This window comes from Scleropages formosus, chromosome 6, assembly GCF_900964775.1.
Source record: "Scleropages formosus chromosome 6, fSclFor1.1, whole genome shotgun sequence".
Lineage (NCBI taxonomy): Eukaryota > Metazoa > Chordata > Actinopteri > Osteoglossiformes > Osteoglossidae > Scleropages > Scleropages formosus.
Genome location: NC_041811.1, coordinates 33,125,962 through 33,150,309, shown reverse-complemented (window position 1 = coordinate 33,150,309; position 24,348 = coordinate 33,125,962). Strand labels below are relative to the sequence as shown.

The 24,348-nt window shown below is 46.7% G+C and overlaps 2 protein-coding genes across 5 annotated transcripts in view; one reads left to right on the top strand and one right to left on the bottom strand.

Annotated features, from left to right (window-relative positions):
• The window catches only part of LOC108934917 (histone-lysine N-methyltransferase SETD1B-A-like), a 29,412-nt gene extending 17,921 nt beyond the window's left edge, over window positions 1-11,491 (top strand). For all 4 annotated transcript variants that reach the window (XM_018753151.2, XM_018753143.2, XM_029252674.1 and 1 more), the window contains 11 exons: window positions 2,028-2,792; window positions 3,474-3,653; window positions 4,490-4,583; window positions 4,690-4,886; window positions 4,996-5,071; window positions 5,369-6,973; window positions 7,138-7,304; window positions 7,467-7,592; window positions 7,978-8,097; window positions 8,202-8,339; window positions 8,684-11,491. In XM_018753151.2, the coding sequence (XP_018608667.1) occupies window positions 2,028-2,792; window positions 3,474-3,653; window positions 4,490-4,583; window positions 4,690-4,886; window positions 4,996-5,071; window positions 5,369-6,973; window positions 7,138-7,304; window positions 7,467-7,592; window positions 7,978-8,097; window positions 8,202-8,339; window positions 8,684-8,857 (3,642 nt within the window). In that variant the 3' untranslated portion in view covers window positions 8,858-11,491. The remainder of the gene's footprint in view (window positions 1-2,027; window positions 2,793-3,473; window positions 3,654-4,489; window positions 4,584-4,689; window positions 4,887-4,995; window positions 5,072-5,368; window positions 6,974-7,137; window positions 7,305-7,466; window positions 7,593-7,977; window positions 8,098-8,201; window positions 8,340-8,683) is intronic.
• A 7,045-nt stretch (window positions 11,492-18,536) lies between these two features.
• Window positions 18,537-22,830, bottom strand: car15 (carbonic anhydrase 15). The gene is made up of 8 exons (XM_018751661.1): window positions 22,598-22,830; window positions 21,817-21,846; window positions 21,451-21,627; window positions 20,193-20,338; window positions 19,829-19,921; window positions 19,679-19,745; window positions 19,085-19,245; window positions 18,537-18,957 (listed from the first exon to the last, which is right to left on the bottom strand). The coding sequence occupies exons 1-8, from the start codon at window positions 22,671-22,673 to the stop codon at window positions 18,742-18,744; spliced, it is 966 nt and encodes a 321-aa protein (XP_018607177.1). The 5' UTR covers window positions 22,674-22,830; the 3' UTR covers window positions 18,537-18,741.
• Window positions 22,831-24,348: the final 1,518 nt, after the last annotated feature.

Sequence of the window (24,348 nt, the reverse complement as noted above, 5' to 3'; positions counted from 1 at the left end):
ATAAGTCTTAAGCCTGGATTTAAAGGTTGGGACAAACAGCGAATTCTAACTACCAGACTAGTCTAAAGTTTAGCCACTCTATAGCTAAAGGCATGCCCTCATACTGAGATCTTATTGATCACAGGTACTTTAAGGCAGCCTACATCCAATGAACAAAGACAACATTCTTGAACATAATGAATAATCTCACTAAAGTAAAGCGGAGGAATGCCCTTTTACTGCCTTATAGGTCAAAAGTAAGATTTTATAATCTATTCTAAATGTAACTGGAAGCCAAGGCAGAGATTTAAGAACCATTGTTATATGGTCATACTTCCGAGTTTTGTAAAAATTCTGGCAGCAGCATTCTGTATCGGCTGTAACCTGGATACAGTCCGGCACAGACAGCCCAATAACAGCATTGCGATGGTTTAGCCTACTCGAAACAAAGCATGAACCAGTTTCTCAGCTTCCTGCCTACTTAAAAATTGCCTTAATTTAGCTGTATTTCTCAACTGAGGGAAGCACAACCTCCTCAATGTTGCAACAGGAAACATAGATGATAGGTTTCCGTCTAAAAAAAAAAAAAGAAAAAAAACACTTAAGTCCTTAACACTCTCCATACACATGAAGTTTAATCCATGTGCAATATTTATTGGTCTGACTGGATCAGGGGTTTCAGCACCACACCCACCACAAGTACCTTGGTGTTCAGAGGTTATAAAATTGTGGATGAGTAATATTTTTTTGTTTAAAACAATTTGCTGAAGACACAATATGTGATTGGTCATTAGATAAAACAAAACATAACTGACTGTCATGAGCATATGAGTGAAAAATTACATTATGCTTAGGAATAATATCACCCAGTGGTAACATATACAACAAAACAATAATGGACCCTGCACAGAGCCTTTAGACACCCCATATTAAACCATAGATGAGAGTGAAGGGATGCAGTCACCAGATTTCAGTATAAACCCTTTATGGTTTGATAAATACTAAGGAAACCACATCTGATAATTGCCTCTTAGTCCAACCAGGGATTCAAGTCCACTGAGTAAGATACTGTGGCCAACAGTACCAAATGCAGCATTCAAGTCCAGTAATATAACGACTGATCTATGACCAGCATCACATGACATAATAATATCATTAATATCAAGGGCAATGGCTGTTTCAGTGCTACGACCAGGGTGGAAACGAGACTGAAATTTTTCAAATATATTGTGTAAATTAAGGTGTTTTACAGTTTGGGAAGCCACAATTTTTTTTAAAAAAATTGTATGAAAACAGCAGATTTGAGATAGGTCTGTAATTAATTGGATCATTCATCAATCATTCATCTGATTATTTTAGTAATGGTCTAATAATGGCAACTTTAAAAGTGTTCAGAACACAGGTGAGAACAGAAATTGTATTGAATGGAAATTGCAGACAGTGGATTTCACTGAGTGAATTAGCACAGAAATTTCCCCCATAGTACTGTAGTTACATTGAAGTTACTTAAACAGTGTGGACAACATATAATGCTATCAAAGCCAGAACCTCTTACAGTAGATAGGACCGGAGGAGATAGTACAATTGATATCAGAATGTTCATTAGTTATAGAAACGGAATTATGTTATTTACCTAGTACGTGTTTTACCAGTCAACTGTGTTAAACAAGGAAAAAAAGGATAATTTCAATTTTCATCAATTGATTAAACAAATGGGATCGCATCAAAACTAAATATTCTGTAAATAAAGTTACATTTTTGTAAATAAAATGCAGTTGCTGACATTCTGATAGTGTTGCGGCAGCTTGGACAGGTGATGTTACCGTACAGTAGATGGAGCAGTTGTTATTAGACGTTATGACCAAACGTTAGGATGAGAAAAATGTCAAAAGGTTGATAGGGCAACCATTGTAAGTCGGATGTGTTGTAAGTCAAGGACCACCTGTAGTGTGGTGGGACCTTCCTTAGTTAAAGTTTCCAATAATCCGGAGGACTGGGACACGGCAAAAGGGGGTCTCATGTTGCCTTGTCTCTCCTGTTGTCTGCAGAGCAATCAGTCTTCTGGTGAGGACATGGAGATCTCGGACGATGAGGCACCAGTGGCTGATGGCGACTGCACTAAAGGCATTGTGGTTAACTCTACCCTGTCCCCTATGCACCCCCAGGCCATCCCCATCCCACCTCCAGGTTTCCCTCCTCTACCTCCACCTCCAGTCAGCTTTCCCATGCCACCACCCCCACTGCCTCCACACACCACTGTACATGGGGCCCCACCCCCACCACCGCATCTTCCTCGTCCCCCTGTAGTACCTCCACACCCCATGTTGCGGCCGCTGCCCCCCTTCCCCCCAAGCATGATGCCCCCAATGCCTATGGACCTGGGGGGTGGAATCCTGCAGCAGTGGGGGGGTGTGCCAATGTCCTTCCAAATGCAAACACAGATGCTGAGCCGCCTGGCACAGAGCCAGCATCCTTACCCCTACCCCCACTTCATGGGTGTTGCTGGGGGTGGGGCTATGGCATTCGGGAGCCCCTACCGTCCACTGTCCATAGGGGCGGTACCACTGGGAGGCATGGCTCCAGGGAAGCCCTGGCACCTGCCTGCCTTCCCCAAGTTTAACCCCGCTGTTCCCCCACCTGGCTATGAGCCCCAGAAGGAGGACCCGCACAAGGCCACAGTGGATGGTGTTCTCCTGGTCATCGTTAAAGAACTCAAGGCCATCATGAAGAGGGACCTCAACCGCAAGATGGTGGAAGTGGTGGCTTTCAGGGCTTTTGATGAGTGGTGGGAGAGAAAGGAGCGCTCGGCCAAGGTGAGTCCTCTGGCCCACCAGGGAGATGTCTCTGGCTCAATTTTCAGGGATTTAGTTCCAACCACGTGACACCCAGTAGACTGGTACGCAGCTTCTACAATTAGTAGGTATCAGACACATATCTAATAGCAATTTTTCAAGTATATCTGGCAGCTGTTGACACATCCCTTGATGTATGGGCAGAACTTTGGACATAGTTAACCATTTCTGTCCATGTGATTCCATTGACAATAGACTGTGCCATTGGTCTCTTTTTGATTTCCATATGTCGAACCATTTAGTGTTGATTGGACGTGGTGCTATGTTATGAAATACCGCGTTTACATCTCTTTGCGGTTTCCATTCAAGAAGTACACTGCTGCTCATGCTTTGATGTCGAATAGATTCTAGTTTGATAGTGATGTACTGTGGTAGGTATTCAAATGTGATACTCTGTGAACTATGCAATAGTAGTCCAGTGTTTAAACTAGAGGTCTAGTGTAGTTTGCTTACTGAGTTTACAAATCACACTGCTAATACCAGGCAGTCTAAATAGAACTTTTTCATATAGAACTATAGTTACCATTTGTGTACATTTAAAATTAAGTTGAGTAAAGAGAGTAGCGCGTATAAGGGAGCTAACACTGTAAGTGTGTTTGTCTGTATGTTTGGTGTAACCTTGTGTGCCACTGCCTCTCACAGGCATCCATAACTCCAGTGAAGTCTGCAGATGGCAAAGAGGAAGACAGGGAGAGGCCCAAACCCAGGGAGACCCTGGCATCCAGCCTGCTGGAAAACTGGAGCAAGGGAGAGGGTGTTGGGTATGAGGGCATGGGATTACATTTCGGCCTGCGAGGTGTCATCCGGTTGCCCTCCTTCAAGGTAACCATGCTGCCACACCTTGCAATACACATTAATGGTTCCACATTACCTCAGCTGCTTTTCCCAGTGTGGACTCTGCTCTAAGTCCTTCATCGTGTTCTTGGCTGTCTGAAATTGATCTTTTGTATTGTTTTTGTTTAAATTCTTCATTTTACTTGCTACAGAAGACAGTGTTCTGTTTTTTAAACCCAACATCCTCTTAAGAGCTTCATTCCTTTTTTTAGCAGTATTTTAGTATTTTTATTAAACTTGACCATATTGATAGATACTGATCATCAGTGGTTCTGGTGGACTGCTGTGTGTGTTGAGTTTAATCAAATTAAACTAGTGTTGACTGAACCATTGCTTGTATGAATAACTGAAATTAGTCAAATCATTTGCATCTTAAAGGCTGCCTGCTAATTTGAAATTGTGTTTAAACACACCTGTTAACAAGAAGAATCGTAAAACATGAACATGCATTTTTGGTAGCAATTATGTTTCCTTTTTAATTAGTGAAAAAGTAAAAATCAGAGCTGAAGTAAAGGAATATGTAAAAGATAAAGGGCTACTAACAAAATACATATAATGAGCACTGAGTAATTGTAAAACAAAGTTTTCTGGGCCAAAAAGTACTATGAATGTAGTTAATATACTCTTGACTAATGCAAAATATACTTTTTAGTCTTGCTTTTAGGGTAATATGGTTTTAGTCATGCTGTACATTTACAGAACAGCTCAGTCGGGCTTAGCTGGAAGAGAAACTGGTGTACAGAAAGTCCACCAGGACCAGAACTGAAAGTGCTGTGTGTCCGTCTACATGTGGACTGCTCATAATAGTTCATGGCCTCTTGCAGGTGAAAAGGAAAGAGCCTCCTGACCCAGGCTCCACAGGAGACCCTAAGAAGACGCGAGCCTCCATTCCTGTAGATGATGAGTTGGAGGAAGAAGGTTGGTCACGAGTGAAAGGCCAGCCACAACTCCGTAGCTACTGGTACCAGGTGGTTGAGGTGGGAATAGGCGACTCAATTTGTCTGTTTCCTTGGTGCCCTCTCAGAGTTGGAACAGGATAGGATCTCCTCAGATGCACCAAGAAAGGACGCAGACAAGCCAGGGGGCAGGAGACATCCCCGGAACATTAAGCTGGACAGTGAGGGGGAGGAGGAGGGAGATTTGTCAGAAAAGGAATCTCTGTCAGAAAAGGAGGAAGAGCCAGATGAAGAGGAGGCTTCTGATAGCGGTTCCTTAGCTAAGGTCATTTTGGGTCATATATGCGGTGCGCCCAGCTGGGCCAGTGTTCGCAATAGCTGATTAAATTTCCCTGTATCTATACCACGTTTCTAAATTACACTTGTCCTTTCAGGGCAGCGACAAAGTGGGTGAAGATGAAAGTGACTCTGATGCCAGTGAAGGGGAGGACTCAGACTCCACAGATGAAGGTAAGTAGAGCAGTTCAGATTATCGAGGTGCTGATTCGTAGTAATGTGGCCCCTGTTGAGTTAAGGCCCTTCTCTGCCCTAGAGTTCAAAGTTGTAATGTTTTTATCTGCACCTCATTTTACACAATGAACCAGCAATAAAATTTGGAATGCAGAATTTTTTTTCCAGTAAATGGTTAAGAGCTGCGGTAAAGCAAGGACCATCGCATACAGGCCTTCAAGGACCTGAGTTTGCCATCTCTACCTTAGAAGTGTCTTCAGTAATCTGTTCCCTTTTCTGGTTGGTCTCTCCTACCAGAAATGGCTGAATCGTCCTCCTCAGAGTCCAGGTCAGGCTCCTCAGTCGGTGACTCTTCTGACTACGACTCCAGCTCTGAAGAAGAAGGATCAAGTATAAAAGATGAGGAGGAAGTAGGTTATCGCAAAATTTCCTCTTCCTCCTCATCGTTGCCATCATCATCCTCGTCGTCTTCCTCGTCTTCATCTGATGAGGAGGATGAGAACCAGGACATGGTTGAGGCTTCACAAGTGCTGCTTGAGGATTCGGAGGGCAAGCTCCAGAGCAGATCTGTCCTAGAGGAGACAGCAGAGGTCAGCATTTCATTGTCAAAGGCGATGCTGACGGACGATGTGAGGCTCCACCCCCCTCCTACTCCAACCGGCTCCCCCGTTTACAGTGATCTTGATATGCGGCCCAAGGCTGCTACCGAAGAGGAGGAAGAGAATGATCTTCCTCACACACCAGGACTAGAGACTGCTGCTACCATAGAGATGGAGATACCTCAACCCCCATCATCCCAGCCTCTTCCACTATCCCCAGATGCGGTCGCCAAGGCACCTTCTGTGCTCGGACTCTCTGGTCCACAGGCTGAGAAGCGGCTAACATCTCGGCTTCCCAGTGAGGAAGATGTACCTCGTACCCCAGGCAGGGACCTTGGGAGCCATGCCCGGCACTTGGGTAAATCCCAAAGCACAGAGACAGTCCCTGTTACACCAGGCAGTGAGACTCCCCTCACAGGGAGCAGCTTGGCCCTTAGCTCCCCTCACATCCCTGGCAGTCCCTTCTCATACCCCTCGCAGTCCCCTGGTGCAACTGGTGGGATCCCCAGGACCCCAGGAAGGGACTTCAGCTTCACCCCAACCTTTTCAGACCCTGCCGTTGTCCTCCCCAGCCACAGGAAGGCATCATCTGACAGCTTGGACAAGGGACTCCTGTTCAAGGAGCCCCTGCCTAGTGCCTCCCCCCTTGGCTCCCACCCCGGCCACCCTCCGCTAGTTACGATCCCTATGCCACACACTACGGACACCACTGTGGCAGATACCAGTTTGCCCAGTGTGCCAAAAGAGCAAGCCACCCTGCCTCATGCAGATGTTCTGTTGTCCCCCGGGGCCACCCCATCAAAAAGGAAACCGGGTCGTCCAAAAACAAGGAAGGATCCAGTGGCCATGCTGGTGCCTGAGACTTTGGAGCTCCAGGGGGTCGAGTCAGCTCCCTCTGTGCCCCACGACCTCTTTGCTGGGAACCAGCACCTGGAGGGAACTGCTGACGCGGGGGCTGCCCGTTGCAACTGGACCGAGGCTTCAGGTATGTCTCTGTACTTTGGAGAAGCGTCGCACACAAGGGATGCTTCCCCTTCAGAGGAACTGAAGAGCAAGTTCCCGCGGGAGGTGCCTATGCGGAAGTCACGCCGCGTGTGGGAAGAGGTAATGTTCCCAGACTCGCCACCTTGCACCAAGTTTCGACCACGCTCCGAGTTTGAAGAGATGACCATCCTGTACGACATCTGGAACGAGGGCATTGATGAGGAGGACATCCGCCACCTCCAGATTACTTACAACAAGATGCTGCAGCAGGACAACGGCTACGATTGGTTGAATGACACCTTATGGGTCCATCATCCTCATATCCTTTTAATGGCATCTCTTCTGGGGGAGGGGGGGTGAGGTTGAGTTTGTGATGTTGCCAGATTCATTTTGAGAGTATGGTGTTTGGTCACTAAGGGTTCCTCAGGGATGTGGTAGGGATGGGATTCTCTGGTCAACACCCTTTCCTTGACTCTGCTGCACCCACCTCCATCCCGAGCGTGAAGAAGAGGAGGCGAGACGACGGCATGCGAGACCATGTGACTGGCTGCGCCCGCAGCGAAGGCTACTACAAGATTGACAAGAAGGACAAGATGAAATACCTGCACAGCACCAGGCTGCTGCCTGAAGAGCTGCCTTCAGACACACAGGTGCGTAGCTAGAGTTGAATGGAGCAGGGTAAAATTCACTTGTGTGCCTGACATTTTTAACACTGTGTTTTAATCTTTGAATTCCAGAGACTGTTCATTAATTGGCGGTAGGTAACAATACATCGTTATCCAGATTTTGATCCAGTTTTCAACAACTTTCAGGGAACAAGTATCCCCGCGCAGCCACATGCCTCTACACGCTCGGGATCCGAGCGCCGTTCAGAGCAGCGTCGTCTTCTGTCGTCTTTCAGCTGCGACAGCGACCTACTTAAATTCAACCAGCTCAAGGTAGACCTCATCCCAACTCCAGCTCTGTGTGTGTTGAGTGTTCTCCTCGTCTTCACGTGGGTTCCTCTGGGTGCTTCAGTTTCTTCCCACAGTCTAGATGTGTTTCAGGTTAACTGGTGGTTCTAAACTGCCTGTAGTGTGTGTCTGTGTATTGTTACATCACTCTGGTGTATAGATGAGTAACTGACTGCAGTACTGTTCTGTACTGTCTTACACTGTAAGTCACCGTGGAGTAAACGGGCTCAGCTAAATACTACCTACTAAGTGTTCCTAGTGAGTCACTTTCGAGAAATGTGTCTGTAAATGTAAACGTCTTTCCTGCGAGGCCCTCACGCTACCCCTTGCAACCCCGCGCTAATCAAATGTTTCCTCACTTGTATTCCAGTTCCGTAAGAAGAAGATCCGCTTCTGCAGAAGTCAGATCCACGACTGGGGCTTGTTTGCCCTGGAGCCCATAGCAGCAGATGAGATGGTGATCGAATATGTGGGGCAGAACATCCGACAGGTGAGTGATGTGCGTCCTATTCAATGAGTGGCCATTGCTGTGAGACTCTCGTGAGCAAGTGTAGGATGTGACGAGGAGTGTGTTGTCACCCCTCCTCCTTCCAGGTGATTGCTGACATGAGGGAGAAGAGATATGAGGAAGAGGGCATTGGGAGCAGCTACATGTTCCGGGTCGACCACGACACCATCATTGATGCCACAAAGTGTGGGAACTTTGCCCGGTTCATCAACCACAGCTGCAATGTGAGTGTATTATTTTCTAGGACTCTCCTTTTGGAAGACAGCTTTTGGACCCCTCCCCCAGTAGTGGACATGAGCCAGTGGAGCTCAGGAGACTGTGTATTTGATGAGAAGCAGCTTTACCTCACTATTCACTCGTATGTTGTATTCAAAACTCCGTCTATTATTGATGTGACCTACGGCCTGTTGGTTACGATCATGGCGCCAAATGTGATGGTTTGGTGCCCTGTCTGTTATAGCTGATTGTCTTGAATCACAGCTCTGTCCGTTGGGGCAGTTTGCACCCTGGGGAACATAATCTTCCTCACGGCAAAGGTGAATCTCTCCCCTCTTCACTTGCCTTTCAGCCCAACTGCTATGCCAAGGTAATCACTGTGGAGTCGCAGAAGAAGATCGTCATCTACTCCCGGCAGCCCATCAACGTGAACGAGGAGATCACCTATGACTACAAGTTCCCCATCGAGGACGTGAAGATCCCCTGTCTGTGTGGGGCAGAGAACTGCCGAGGGACTCTCAATTAGGACACTTGAGTGTGTGAGGTATAGGGTGAAGGGGGTACAGGTGTGTGTGTGTGTGTGTGTGTGTGTGTGCACGTGTGGGTGTGTATGTGTTCCCTTTCCCATTGTCTTGCCTTCTAGACCTATGTGCTGTGGAACTGCCAGGCGAAACAATCAGTCAGAGAAACCAGTGCAGGGAGAGCAGGAACCTGAGTCATGACACATTAAACATTTTACCCCAGCGGCCCTCGGTTAGATCTTGAGTCCTGCAGCCACCCTGTTCACGGAGACCCCCCCCCAGCTGAGTCCTGCTAGCTGCCTTCTACCTGCATACAGCCACAGGGTAAAGGTAACATGAAGATTGTCGGGCTGCGGCAGGTGTTTGTTGTGTGTTACGTGGAGATTCGGCCCTTGGGTTGAGTGCAGCACGTTGCCTGTAGCTGAGCAAACAGTGATGCAGAGAAGTTGCCCAGGAAAAGATGTGTTACTGGGGATGCACTGAGTTGCTCATTTCCCCACCATATACCTCAAGGAGCTGTTTCCACCCTGTGTTTCAGTGTTCCTCTTTCTCTCTGTCAGTTTATTATGGAAGTGTTTTTCCTGCATAATAGTAACATTTCTAAATTAAGAACTTTGTGAAGTTAAAAGGGTACATTTCCACCGATTGCAAGGGTAAAAATAAGTGGGCCCAGTTTTTTAAGTACACATTTAACGGCCACCCCAAAAAGCAGGTGTTTGAAAAGCAGATCCTGCCCTTTGCAAGTGTTTTGGAGTTACTGAACCTTTCTTTCTCTCTTTAGCTTTTTTTTGCCCACTGAGCATTACAACCATACAACACACTACAGTATTACTGAAATCTCATTCTTTCATTTTACATTTTTTTTCTTGGGACTTTTTCCGTGCTCTCGACGGGTGATCTTAGGACCCCACTGATGCTCTCTGTGTAGCCGCAGTGAGGAAACTAGCAGGAGCTGTGTTCACACACAATGTGTGCGCAGTGTTAGCCTCTATTGCCGGCTGCTGGTCACATGGCAGAATGCTACTGTGAGACTGTCACTGTGAGACATAAAGACCATAAATGTGGACCACAGGCACTTTAAAAAATAATAATAATAATTTTTTTTATTGTGGCTGAAAAAAATCTCAACAGTTGTTAAGTAGGAAATAAAACTTGTAGGCTTTCCCCCGTCTTCAGGAGATGGGATCTGTGCCCAAAACGGGCGAGTTAGCCCACGAAAGTAAGATTTATAAGAAAACTGGCTGTGCTGCCCCACTTCTGACTCCCCCACCCATGACCTCCCTTAATTTCTACCTCTGCTTTACAAGCAACCATTCAGACCTTGAGTCTTCCACTAAGATATCTGCATGCACTGTTTTCACAGTGTGCTGCTGAGAAAGGACACAATGACTGATGTGTAACACAGATGTTGTTAGTGGGGTAACGGAACATATGTAAAGAATGATTTATTGTTAAGAATATTAATAATGAGTCTAAGTGCTTAAACTTCAGTGTTGGGTGATTGCAGGGCAATCTCAGTTTCAAATTTATTTGCTTCTAACCTGTGTGTGTAAATGTATAGTGAGGAAAAATGTACACAAATCAAAAATGTAAAATTACAGATGTTGGAGCTTTTGTGTACAATATTTTGTAACTTTTTTATGTCCATGGTGCTACAACAGAGATGCTTGCAGCCTTTAAGAAGAGGCTAACAGGTGTATCAGGTGTGTGTGAAATTTTTGGGTGTTGCGTTTCTCCGGCTCACAAACCCGGCAGAACTAACTTGGTTCTGAAACAGAGTACATTTGAGAAATTGTTCTGTATGGTGCTTTTCGAAACAGTTAATTTGGTATATATCTGTCATGGCTTTCTTTCCCTTGACATTTGCATAATCGCAGTAACATTTGACTGCAGGCGCTTTAATTTACTGTGATGAGCATATTATTCTGTGGCCCATATTTCATGCTGACTCCCAGCTGACCGATCTGAACCTGGAAAACCAAGCTGGGTACCGGAGCCCTGAAAAGAACCTGCTCCTCGCACCATCCTGGTTTCCAAACTGAGTGCAGGTGAGGGAATTTTAACCATGACAATATTTCTATTGTACAGACTTGTTTATATAAAAGACTTTTGTTTTTTGATTTTTATTTTGAAGAAGGTGGTGGTTATGCAGAACTTGCCACGTTTATCTTTATTTTAAATAGGACATGATTATTTAAAAATTAAAATTTCAGGGAGCATTAAAAAGTATATTTGATGCAAAAATGCATCTTGTACATAACAAACCCATGTTTTCCTTTAAAAGATGGTTTCTTGTAGAAACATTTTCCCCCATTCATTTCCTTTGTACTCTAAAGTTTGTAAATACTTTATAGCTTGGTGTGTGTATATAAATAAGTAAATATATATATATCTATATATATTTTTTTTTTTTCTGTTCCTGGGGTTTGCTACAGAAACTCAGCTTGCAAATGCTCTGCACAGAGCTGGTAGCAACGTGTTCGGCTTGTGTCAAGCTTTCTTTTTATGTAAATTCTGTGAACCGCTTGCTGTGTGAAAGAAGGAAATAGAGTTGATATGTACATGGTGTGGGACCTGGGTGACCTCAGGCTGCCCATATCTGTCATGCCTATTTATTACAAGGAAATTTGGATGAAAATAAAGGCTTCTTTTTGAAATGTATCTACGTATTTGGTCCTGAATTTCTCTCTGTGTCTGTCTGCTTTCTAATGGGTTGAACGCTCTTTTACTACCATAACCAAGAATAAAACCTGAAAGTACAGCCGTCCACCACCTTCAAAAAATGTTTATCCTCATAAACGCAAAGAAATATCTCATAGGCCAAAATAGGGAAATTAAACTCATCATAAAGTCAAATCCTCATAGCCCAAATTGACGTTTCAGGGTACCATTATGTTTGTCCTAAAATTAATTAGTAGAACAAAGAGGACAAAAGTCGAAATGGTTCCAAAATCACATCTCGATTTACTCCAGCTTTTACATTTACATGTATTCATTTATCAGACGCTTTTCTCCAAAGTGACGTACATCTCATAGAAAATACAATGTGTTCATTACATTAGGAGAAAGAGAGACAGCAATACTAATTACCACAATATTGTAGCTAGAACAGCAGAAAGTTTGACAAAATCAGTGACTATAAAAACAGCAGCAGCAAGGAAAACTTTTCTTTATCCCCCATTACATTTAAACTCCACTTTTCCCGCTAAGGCCACATCTGCTTCTCTGAAATATTTTTTTATTATATTTACTCAAGCCATGCTTTTCTTTTAGGAAGAATTGACACTTCATTCCACTGGGCTTCAAAAATCAAAGCGCAATAACAAAAAATTTTTTCACCATTCTCAAATGTAACATCCATGACAAATGGAATCCATGAAAAATGAAGGACAGTTTCAGGGAAAAAAGCCTCTTTGTGTGCAACTGACACCCCCTGGGGGCTCCTATAATGTGGAAATAAAGTGGAGCAGTGACTGGTTTCAACACACTTCCATTGTCCCTAAACACCTTAAAACACCTTCCTTTCCTTCTGTTGATGTCATGCGCTCGTATTTTTCCGTTCAACGAATACGTGTAAATGTAAATGTCAACACGGCTCTACTTTTGCACGAGCTGGTAGATAAGAGTCGACATGCAGTGTATGTGACACGCAGGAGACACGGGACATGATGTCGCTGGGAAAGCCTCCACCTTCACTTAGCTGCACCGCTGGCTGCTACTGGAATCGCTGGGCAAACACTGAACGTCCAGCTGGTGTCGCTGGAGCAGAAGGGGTCCAGCTGGTGGACAATGACGTTCCAGTCTTGATGGATCCACCCCCATGTCCTGCACGCAAGGCCCGAGCCACGCCCCATTCCGGCCCCCTAACATCCGCCTATCATCCAACCATAGGTGATGGCTCAAGTTCTGGCGCTGTGGGCCATCGGGTCCTCGGAGTCCTAACTGTTCCACTGTGGAAGTGGGAGCGACCTCTCCAGATGTGGAGCCACCCAATCACGAGGATCAGGAGCAGGTGGGTGCCTTCCACATCCCAGGAGGAGTCCAAGGGGGGTGCTGCAAGCTGACACCGTGGATGGACACCCTGCCGCAGAGCCCAGTCCCACCATGGGCCCTGTGGTATGATGAGTCAGCAGAAATTTTACACATTCCTACATACACGAATTCCCTCCGGTCCACCTAGAGTTTGGGAGGAAGCTATTGATGTTGCCCACAATTAGTCCCCACCACTGAGAGGGGAGGAAACAGCTGGGAGAAGAAGTTCAGGAAGAAGCGTCGGTAATGATAAGTGAGACCTAGGCAAACACAAGCACGCACACACACACACACACACACACACACGCACACAACGTCCTCGATGTCCTCAATGTCTTCGCTCACCTTCAACGTCAAAATTTTGACTGAAGTCAAGAATCCTAGGTGGTGTTCAGTGGTCACAATATATTATTCATATTCGTAAAGTCCCTGTTCACGTTCCATCTCTCTAATAAGTTGCACTTTCAACAGTGTCTATATCTATATCTATATCTATGTCATATAGTCTATATCTCTCTATCTGTATCAGTGTTAGTGTTCAGATCTCTGGCCCTCAAATGCAGCAATTTTACATGAGCAGCTTAGGAGTAACTGTCATATTGGCCTGGAAGAGCTACTCACAAGTTCTCCCATGAATTTATGAATGTATTTTGCTTGCCTCTCTAGCCCAGATGCTGCATAAACGGCCTCATGATGACACAGTTAATGAGAGGAAGTGTTCTGGAGAGCAAAGGAAAATATTACAATAAATATCTAAAATACGTATTACTTTTGTTTACGAATAAACTGCAGTAACATGGTTACTACCCCATATTTCTGTGTAAATGCATGTTATATTCATATGTTGCCCGTCCAAAATAGTCTTTTTGGCCTTAATATCCAAGCAAATAATGATATACATTTATTTAGCAGATGCTTTTCTGCAAAGCGACATCCAATGAACTCTATATAGTGTTACCAGCTCACACACCTTATTCACCATGGTGACTTACACTGCTAGATACACTACTTACACTGGGTCACTCATCCATACGTCAGTGGAACACACTCTCTCTGTCACTCACACACTATGGGTGAACCTGAACAACCTGTCTTTGGACTAGGGGAGGAAACCAGAGCACCCGGAGGAAACCCACGCAGACAAGGGGAGAACATGCAAACTCCACATAGACTGAGGAGGGATCAAATCCACATCCTCTCGCACCACCCAGGCGCTGTGAGACAAAATCGCTACTCGTGCCACAGTGCTGTCTACAGATATGCAAGAACGAATGGTTGAACTTTGAATATGTTATTCTAAAATCGGAACATTGTTGATGATTCTGAATTTTTGATTCGCTTAAGAGAAGGACAAAGTCATCTCCTGAGTTCCTCCATCCGAAGCGTAAAACCTGCTAAGAAGCGTAATGCAGTGAGCGAGTGGATGCTTTGTGTTTGGCGACATGGCTCTTGACTCTTGATAGAAGCTCCAACTGTTCTCCTTCACCGTGTTGGGTAGTGTGTGGAGGCCCATGGGGACATCATGGTGGTTCTGTCATGGACCTGCTCCATGTCCAGAAACTCAGTATGATATCGAACCCCCCACAGAAGATCACATGAGCCCCCAACCACCAACGAGACCCCAGGCACGTGCACAGCTTCCAGGCTCTGGAACCAGGACGCGATCTCCCTCCCCATAAAGCCCAGTTGTCTCTTGCCCCCACCCCCCCCCCGCAAGAGAGACAGAGAGATCTGTGTCCTGCCCTGTCTCTGAGCCAGGAGTTGGGTGGCATGACCACCAGGAAGTGAGCGAAGTTGGATGGCACCTCCTGCCGCTGCACAGTGACACCCAGGTTTCCCCAACACCCCCAACCCCCCAGCGCCTCCACGGAGGTGGTCTTCTCTACGTTCTTCACCAATAGACATTGTCTCTTTGAATCCACTGGGACGCACAGGAAATGCATGAAACGTGTTATTATTAGGTTTGCTCTGAGCGCAGCAGAACATATATGAAAGTGTGTAATAAATAACAAACATGCTTACTAACTTCTCAGCTTCTTAACCCGACTATTCCGTTAGAGACTCTTTTTTTAAGTCCAGCCACTATGTCGCAATCAATCAAAACTTGATAATATGGACATCCTTCAATTTATTCGTAAGGTGGCTTCTATTAAGAGCTCTAATGAAGGTACAATGACTTAAAAATCTTTGTAAGAGTTTTATTTATTTGTTCCTTCTTTAATGAACTCCTGCTTCTGAGCAGGGGCCCAGTGTACAAACACCCAGGTACGGCGGGAGGAAAAACACAGTGTGAGGCAGGGTACGTTGTGGAGGGGACAACACCAGTCCCTCACAGGACTTTCATTCTCTTTTACTAACAACATTTGTTAGGGTCTGGTCACGTGGCTTGATTTATTATCTATACAGTTAAGAAAGCATAGTAACAGAGGTACACTTTGATTCGATTGCTGGGTACATTCTGTGAAAGTCTTGGCTATAGCAATGAAAATGTGTTTTACTGCCAACTAGAGGCTGTCTGTGGGAATGCAGGTAGCTTTCCCCCTTTTTTTTTTAGAAAACAGATGCAAATAAAATGCAATTAAAAATAAATAATCTGGAAAATGGTTAGTATCTTGCAAAATGTGTAAATCAGATGTTTGTATCATGAAGTGTATGGGATTCTTATTTAGCACAAAGTGAATTATGTCAGGTTTTTAATCTAAGTTACTTTATTACGATTTACCAGCAAATTTATTTCCACTGTGTTAATTCAAGGTATCAAAGGTACTACAGAAGGACTGGCGATTCTAATCCAGACACTCCGACTGGAAGACAAACACTTTGTTGCATGACCCGTTGCCCCTGGTGATAACAAACAACAGCAACAATAACAAAAACACACAAAAAAAATTTTTCTACATTCTGATTGGTCAGCTGAATCCTTCTGAAAGATAATGTTGCAATTTTGATTTGAATGAACAATGATCATTTAAACATGAGCTAAAAACCTATTAAAAGACTTCTCGGCTCACACGTTTCTGAGTTGGTACAGTTTTGACATTTATTCTGGGCGCATTTTCACACTTTGAGTTGGTCGGCATCCCCAGATGAAATATTTGCGCTGCAGCAAAAGTTTGATTGGCATGACCACCAGGGCAGCGCGAGGCGACGATTCCTCGCGTTACGCCGCCTGCGCCTCCTCTATTATATCTGCTCCGTTCGGAAAAAGAAACTGTGAATGTACCAGGGTATTTCTCACACTCATCATCAACACTTGTCTCGCACAGCCTAGAGTGTCCAAAATATGTAGTCACCAGAGGGCAACGACATAACCTGGAAGGGACTTAATTCCTGTGCGCAGCTGGCATTTTATTTCCACACAGCTTGCTGTTATGCACTCATAAGAAGAGTAAAAAAGGGGGTAAAAGTACTCGGATCCCTTGCTAAAGGCAATAAAGTTGCTTCCTCTCACCTCCTGCAGAAGGAAACGCAGAGTTGGTCTCTGGTCACTCTACTGCAGGTGGTGCTTGGTCTGGTCCTCCGAGGACTCGGGTGAACTCGACCCGCTCTCCAGCACCTCCGCCGCCAACTCAGTGCGGGGCAAACGTGGTACCAGGCGAGGCCGACATGCGGCTCCCGTTTGCGCTCTGCTCCGGGGAGAGGAGTGGAACGTCACATCCACGCACGAAGGGGAAGAAAACACAGAGTTGCGTGCCAAGGCTCCGGAGCGGATGACGGGGGACCCCGCGGGAGTCCCTGAGAGAGATGATCCACACAAGATGCCCTGTAAACCCTTGGCATCACTGCAGCAGTGGCAATGACTCAAAGCATCGCTGGGCAACGGGACTCTGGAGCAGTGTTAAAAGCGACACTTTGGGTGATGAGCAGAGGGAGGGGACACACAAACTCATGGAGAGGTGTGTGTGGGGGGAGGAAGCCACGTCGGGGGGGGGGGATGTCCTCAAACAACCTCATCCATGGGGACTGTTATGCTGAGCAGAGAGCGATGAAGCTGCAAAGCTGATCACAGAGGGAGTTTTGGGAGTTGGACGGTGAACAAACAGGTGAAGATTGGAGAGGTGAAAGTGGAAACAGAAGCCGGGCCGTTGAGATCAGCGCGAGGGGGGAAGTCGGAGCGAAAGCAGACAGAGAGCGAATAAATGTGCTGAACGGAACCAGGACCCGCAGTTACTCCACCCAAAGAGGGAGGAGGGCGGTGGGCGACGGCGCAAGAGTGGAAAAATGGGGAGGGGGGTGGAAATTGTGAGGATTATAATGCAGAAGAACCACTCAGCTACAGCTCTTTCACACTTGTGGTTCTGCTGAAGCACTTTGGACTCGACCTTCATCAACACCGCGAACCGGATCTCCTCTCATACAGGAGGATGTTGGGGCGAATCCCCCTGGACCCGTGCAAATGAGCTCCCATGTGACCCTGTTAGCGAGAGAAGGACAACTAGACGTTTGCGTACAGCCTGTCCCGCGAGGCAGAGGTGGGTGCGAAAGTGCTTACAAAAGTGTTGCAGCCTCAGGAATGTTCTGGAGGCAATGAGATCTCGCCAGGTAAACCCTCACGCTCCCACACCTCCGAACAATGGTATCAGCTTATATCAAATGTGGTTAAACCGCCAAACAACTTTAACCATCTTCCTGTTACCAGATATTGGTTATTTCTCCAGAGCAGATAAGCCAAAAAGTAATATTATCTTCTGCGGGACAAAAATAAGTCGTCCCCCCCGCCCCGATGATAATCCCTTTTGCATGATACTGTAAAGAGACAAAGAGAGCTGGGTGTTCGCCGGAGACGTTAGATTTTAAAAGCTTCCTTTTTGTTGAACACCTATTCATGGGAACCATTATTTCCAAAAGCAGAATTGTACAATGTATGTTACCGCGGTCAGGGGCGAAATGTGAGCGTGGACCTCAGGGACCAGGTGCACCAAACAGGTGTTGAACACAACGAGCAAGAGGTTTCGCCGTAGTTTGTGAAACTATGGAGAAGTAGAGTCCAGGTTGCGGGTTCAACATCTTCCTGCTGCAGCTGGACGACCCTGTAGGACAATTTTCTCAACTGCTCCGGGGTCATGGTGGGCCGAAGCCTATCGTGGAATCGCTGGGTACAAGGCTGAGGAGGGTACACCTTGGACGAGAGCAAGTCCATCAGAGGGTAGCCACGCACACGCACACACACACACACACACACACACAAAAAACCACAGCAGTTCACCTGAACTGCAAGTCTTTGCACTGTGGGAGGAAACCAAAGCTTATAATTATTATATAATGGTGATAATTGTTTTAAAATCATGCTTAGATTTTAGTTCTGTCAGTCACGTTTCCCCCAAAGCATCATCTAGAAACACGGTTCGAAAGGCATTCAAACTTTTTCTTAGTCCTCCACAAGCTCTGGTTTCCTCCCACAGCTCAAAGACGTGTGTTTCATGTGGACTTTGACTCCATATCGCCTGCAGTGTGCGAATATGTAAATAAACGGGCCATGCATGGTGTACCACCCCCTCAGCCTTGTGCCCAGTGATTCTGGGATAGGCTCCAGACCCCCACGATCCTGAACAGGACGAGTGGTTAATGACAATGTCAGATATAATGAAAATGAACAAAGAGCTGAGTTTAAAAAAAAAAAGACAAACACTTTTTATTGTAAGAAATGCACATTCGACGGTACCATAAAGAGCAGACCTAGGAAACTGATCTACAATCAGATCTACAATAAACACTCATAGGTCCAAAGTGCAGGAATATTTCAGGGGATTGAATACTAATGAAGAGAACATTACAGTAGCGCTCTGAAGTCCACAGCTTCACACACAGTCCAGACCCATAAGCCACTGGAGCCTGTTCAGCACCAAGCTTGAGAACATCAGGGAAGCCAAGTAGGTAGAAGGAGCAGGGCGAAGAGCACAAGGGCGAGGGCGGAGCGGGCCGAGGCCACCGCCGACACGGGGATCAGCGTGGCATCCCGCGACGCGAGCACTTCGCGGCTGAAGGTCTCGTGGATGTGCCTGAAGTTTCTCTGCAGCAGGGTTTTGTTGGCTCCTTCCTCAGACTGGTAGATCCCTGAGGTGAAGGCGTTGATCTGCACGGGTGAGAGAAAGATGGCATACGGCCCTCAACCACGGAGTCTCCGGTCATCGAGAGCGTTGCGCATGTGGGAGACGTTCGACCAGAGGCTTGTACCAGTAACGGGAAGGTGCATCTAGTACCTGTTGCTGGGACACATAGATGGGGACCTCAAACACGGTCCACATCACAGCCTGAGAGCATGGAGGGGTGGTCAGGCTTCCGTGGTACCGATAAAACTGGGACAAATTCTGTGCCGGCAGGAGGTTCAACAGTGGAAATGGTTTCACCGTCACGGTTTTCCCTGCGGGGAACAGGACGGTAAAGAAAAGTCCCTCCTTGGAGAGGCAAAGCGGCTGCTACGTGCCGTGGAGACCTGCGGCAGAGGTGGTTGCCGGTGAACGGCGGCACAGCGAGTAGCGGTACATGGGTTCGATCCCCCACTCGGTCTGTGTGGAGTTTGCATGTTCTCCCTGTGTCTGTGTGGGTTTCCCCTGGGTGCTCTGGTTTCCTCCCACACTCCAAAGACATGTTGTTCATGTTCACCCATAGTGTGTGAGTGACAGAGAGAGTGTGTTCCACTGATGTATGGATGAGTGACCCATTGTAAGTAGTGTATCTAGCAGTGTAAGTTACTGTGGTGAATAAGGTGTGTGGGCTGATAACTACATAGAGCTCATTGGAAGTTGTTTTGGAGAAAAGCATCTACTAAATAAATAAATGTAAATATTACTCACCTTTGTAGGCTATGGAAGGAATAAGACTGGAGATTACTGTGAAATTGTCATTGTCCAAACCTGTAACCTGCAAAAATGACCGCATGTCAAGGTTCACCACAAACAAGCAGACGGGAACAGGACAACGTGTGTGACGAAGTGTGAACTTACATCGATGAAGACACCAAGCACTGCTAGACCACTGGGGTCATGCAGGGCTGATGTCAGGTTGTGGTGAATGGATTTCCTGCTGACAATGTGCATCTGGGCAGTAAAAAAAAAAGACTCTTGGGGACAAGTGCTGCACAACATCAGTTACAGTACCCCCTGCCAACGTACCATAATCCTCCACAAGTATAGACATCTTGCCTAAATGACAGCTGAAAACTGCGACTAGAGCCCACAGCCTACTGGTTACAGCACGTGAGGCCTGAATCTGTGCCGCTACGCCACCTGGTGCCAGTCCGTGACGAAATGCAACAATGTTTCCAGTGTTAGACAGCACTGCTTCTCCACGTTCGGGGTTGTGACGGACCTCCATGGGATATCGCCGACTGTCCAGGGTGTGTTCCGATCCATTCGTGGTCGAGCTGCCCCAGTGGAAGTGCAGCTGCAGGGTCTGATACGTGCCGGGAAGTCCTCCCCCCATCACTGCCATCCCGCCTCCCAGCTCCAGCACCACTGTGCAGGAAGAGACAGGGCTTGGGCTCTCGAGCAGAAGGCCATCTGACGTTCGAGTTCACTCTCTTTCACCCCCTTCGTCCAATTTGCTCAGAGTGCATTTTGAAATGGGATTTTTACACTTCTGTATAACCAGGCACTTTTCCCAATTATCCCAACAATGTTATTATTGTTCTGCCTGTATTATTATTTCATAACACGAGAACACATTCGGTCCTTTAGCTCATACTTTTCTCCAAAGGGCCTCAGAACATTCAGCTCACTATTCGCTCATTTGCACAGCTGGGTAATTTTACTGCAGCAATTTTAGGGTAAGTACCTTGCTCAAGGGTACTACAGCTGGAGGTGGGATTTGAGCCTGTAACCTTTGGGGCTAAAGGTAGCAGCTCTACCCAGTACTTCATCAGCAACCCCAGAGAGGAGCCAAAAACGTTTACATGAACATTGCAGTCATTCTGGTACCACCACAGGGGTGATGAGATCGTTTATCCAAGGAGTTTTGAAATCTCAGTTCCCCATTGTCTCTACTAGCAGGACTGAGGATCAGTAACTGTCCTAAATGGTTAAAGCACAATGTACTGGTAGAGCAGCTCGTTACTGTGTTATTTACTGTGTTTGCATATATGTGTGGCTATATAAATGCAACGAGCTGCTCGACCAGCATATGATATAGAGAGCTGCTCGAAAGTGTGTGAAGCCTTTGTGTCCCTTAGTTTTACCACGAAATGGTTATTGAATGAGAATCAGTGTTTCTCACTTGTAATGATCAATTCCGTACGTCGCTTTAGAGGAAATTGTGTGTGTAGTAGAAACACACAAGTAGTGCAGGTGTAAAAATGAGCGAAGCCCAACTTTTATTGATTAAACCAAGTAGGTAAGTAGAATCAGGGGCGTAAATCATAGTCATTATTCATTTTAGAAGTTTATTTTAAGATTTAGATTTTGTTTATGGTGATATTTTCTACAAGAATAATGACAGCCCCTATAGGATCACATACCTTCATGTAGCACTGCATGCATGTATGTGTGTATACTGTATATAAAATAAAATAAACTGAAATAAAATCCCTGACATGCACTCGATCACTGGCAGAGCCCTGCAGCTGACCCACCCGAATGGCCGTTGTTCTTGAGGCGCCACTCTCCCGCGTGGACCCCCTGGAAGCCTTCGAGATGAACCCCCCCCAGCGAATCGTTCCTCGCCATGTTTCCATCCAGGTTTATGGGGGAGTGATGCGCGCCCACGATCGGGTGGCAGGAGGGATACGCGTCTCCCCACGAATAGGGGCCTGTGGGAGTGGGGGTGGGCAAACACGCAATGTTACCAAACAGGGGCCCACGGGAGACTTTGTTCTCCCCGCCTGATCAACGAGCTCCGCAAACAAACCTCGTGATGCAGAAGCGGGGAATTTTTCATGTTTCATTTTTCACAGTGAGTGAGGGACACGCAGATAGCAGGGTAAAAAAAGCACACTTACTGCAGTAATATTGGTCGTAACAGTAGTCGACTGCGGGGAAACAAGAGAGAGAATAAAAGTTACTCCGCACGGCATCATGTAACAATTTGTCCCGCAGAACAAGTACATTCAGTTCAGTTCCATTTTCAATTTAATTCTTTTCCACGGAGCGCCGAACAAACGATCATAAGGCAAAGATGAAAGAAATAGGATCGTATGGCTACATCATGTAGCGACTGCTGTCGAGCAGAGTAAACGGGACTTTGCAACTCGGTCGGTACTTTATGTCGCGGGAGGAAAGTTAAAGGGGCAAAAATGTGCAGGTGGCGGAAGATGAGCGAACTAAGAGACGCGCTGAGTACTTTCGCCCCTCCGATTCGCCCCGTTACGCGCGCAGGAGGAGAGGAATGAAGAGGAGAGGAATGGAGAGGAATAGAGAGGAGAGGAGAGGAGAGGAGAGGAATGGAGAAAAGCGGAGAGGACAGGAATAAAGAGGACAGGAGAGGAATGGAGGGGAATAGAGAGGAGAGGACAGGAATGGAGAAGAGCGGAGAGGACAGGAATAGAGAGGAGAGGAGAGGAGAGGAATGGAGGGGAATAGAGAGGAGCGGAGAGGAGAGAGGAATGGAGAGGAGAGGAATGGAGAAAAGCGGAGAGGACAGGAATAAAGAGGACAGGAGAGGAATGGAGGGGAATAGGGAGGAGAGGAGAGGAATAGAGAGGAGAAGAATGGAGAGGAAAGGAATAGAGAGGAATAGAAATGAGATGAGAGGAATGAAGAGGAGCGGAGCTCGGAACTCACCTGCTAAAGACGTGGCCGCGAACATGATCAGCGCGAAGACGATGCCGCGTGACGGGGCCGCACTTGTGGGACACATGGAGCTTCTGGCGGACCTCCCGCGGAGCTGACAGCCAGAGATGCCGCACCCGGGTTTCCTCGCCTCCGCGCGCCGGCCAGACAGGTACCCAACGGCGGGCGCCTTTAAAGTGGTTCTTCACGTGTCCGGCGCCGATCCGCGAGGCTCCGCCCCTCGCAGCGAAGATGCGAAACCCTCGCCGGACACCGCAGCTCCTCCAGGGAGGCGAACGCGCCGCTCGAGCACGTGGTCTTGATCAAAAACACATCACGGGTGAGATATTAACGACACACTCCAGGTTCCTGGGTTTGACCCCCCGCCCTGCTGTAGAACCCTTGATCAAGGTCGTAACCCTAGAATACCCTGCATAAACGGGTACATCGCCGCGGTAAAGCTGACCTTGTAACACAATACTATGATCCCGCTGATATTACTTACAAAATTCTCAGATTCGTTTGAATCAATGGCCTTAAGTTCTTTAACTTAAAATTGCTATTTCAAAAACAACAATTATTATCGGAAGTCAGAGCACGGTCAAACAAGGTGTTTCAGACAGACTACCTATTGGACCATGAACTTCGAACGAATGTGTGTATCGCAGTTACTGGAGGGAACAGAAATGTAAGAGCGACAGGACAGTGCGCGTGAGACGGTGCGTGTAACAGGTGTGTGACAGGTGTGTAACAGGTGCAGAGGCGGACAAGGATGAAGGAACCGGAATAAAAAGACATGTAAATGTTAATTAATTTTAATCTTAAAACGTTTGTTGATTTTTTTTGGGAAGCCTGGAGGACGACACGTGCTCGTGGACCTGTTCTCCTCTTCGATCGCCTCGCAGGTGATTGGCTATTTTTACACCCTTTGTTGTACCGCGCGGATGGACAGACTGAGGGGCCCGAAATCCAGTGTTACCAGATAAAATGCAATTTTTAAAAATGCATTTTAATTTACAAATGCGGTCGTTGATGAACAGCAGCGCAGATCCGTTACAGCGCAGCACTGCGCGCGCTCTCTGCTGTCCCAGTAATAAATGACTATAAAAAGTACCTGAAATTATTTAAATGTCATGGCTCTGGGTGGAGATTAACCACATGGTTCGGCGCCACTCGGGGATCAGCGGCGGAGGGTCCGCAACGAGAGCGTCTCCCCGTCGTTCTCCTCGGAAAATACGGTAACTCGGCCCAGTTACTACGGTACAGTGGGGACCCCTTGTAGGAGGAAAACCATCGGGATGCTCATGAGGAGACTCGCGGTACAAAGTGCAGCAGCTTCTTACTCCATCTTTTTAATATCATTCATACATCTCTTTTCATTAACTCCTTGTCCCCGTCAGGGTCGCGCTGGTGCGGATCCTATCCTGGAATCACTGGGCAAACGGCTGAAGGGTGTGTGTGTGTGTTTCGGGGGGTGGTTTCACCTTGATGGTACTTCATCGTAGGGTACCAACACACTCCCTCATTATGCTGAACGAGTGAAAATCCACCCACAGCGCGCGATCTTTTAATGTGGAGGTGCGGAGGGAATCCCCGTGGCCCGCAGTACTTCTACTCCAATTAATGCTACGTCACTGGATTAAAAATTGTGTCTGAGGACTGCTGGCGGGTCTCGGGTTCCGCCCGGTCGACGCTCACGGGCCAGAGACAGCAGCTCACACAGCAATATGGCCTTCCATCTCGTTCGGTGACGTCACGGTGAG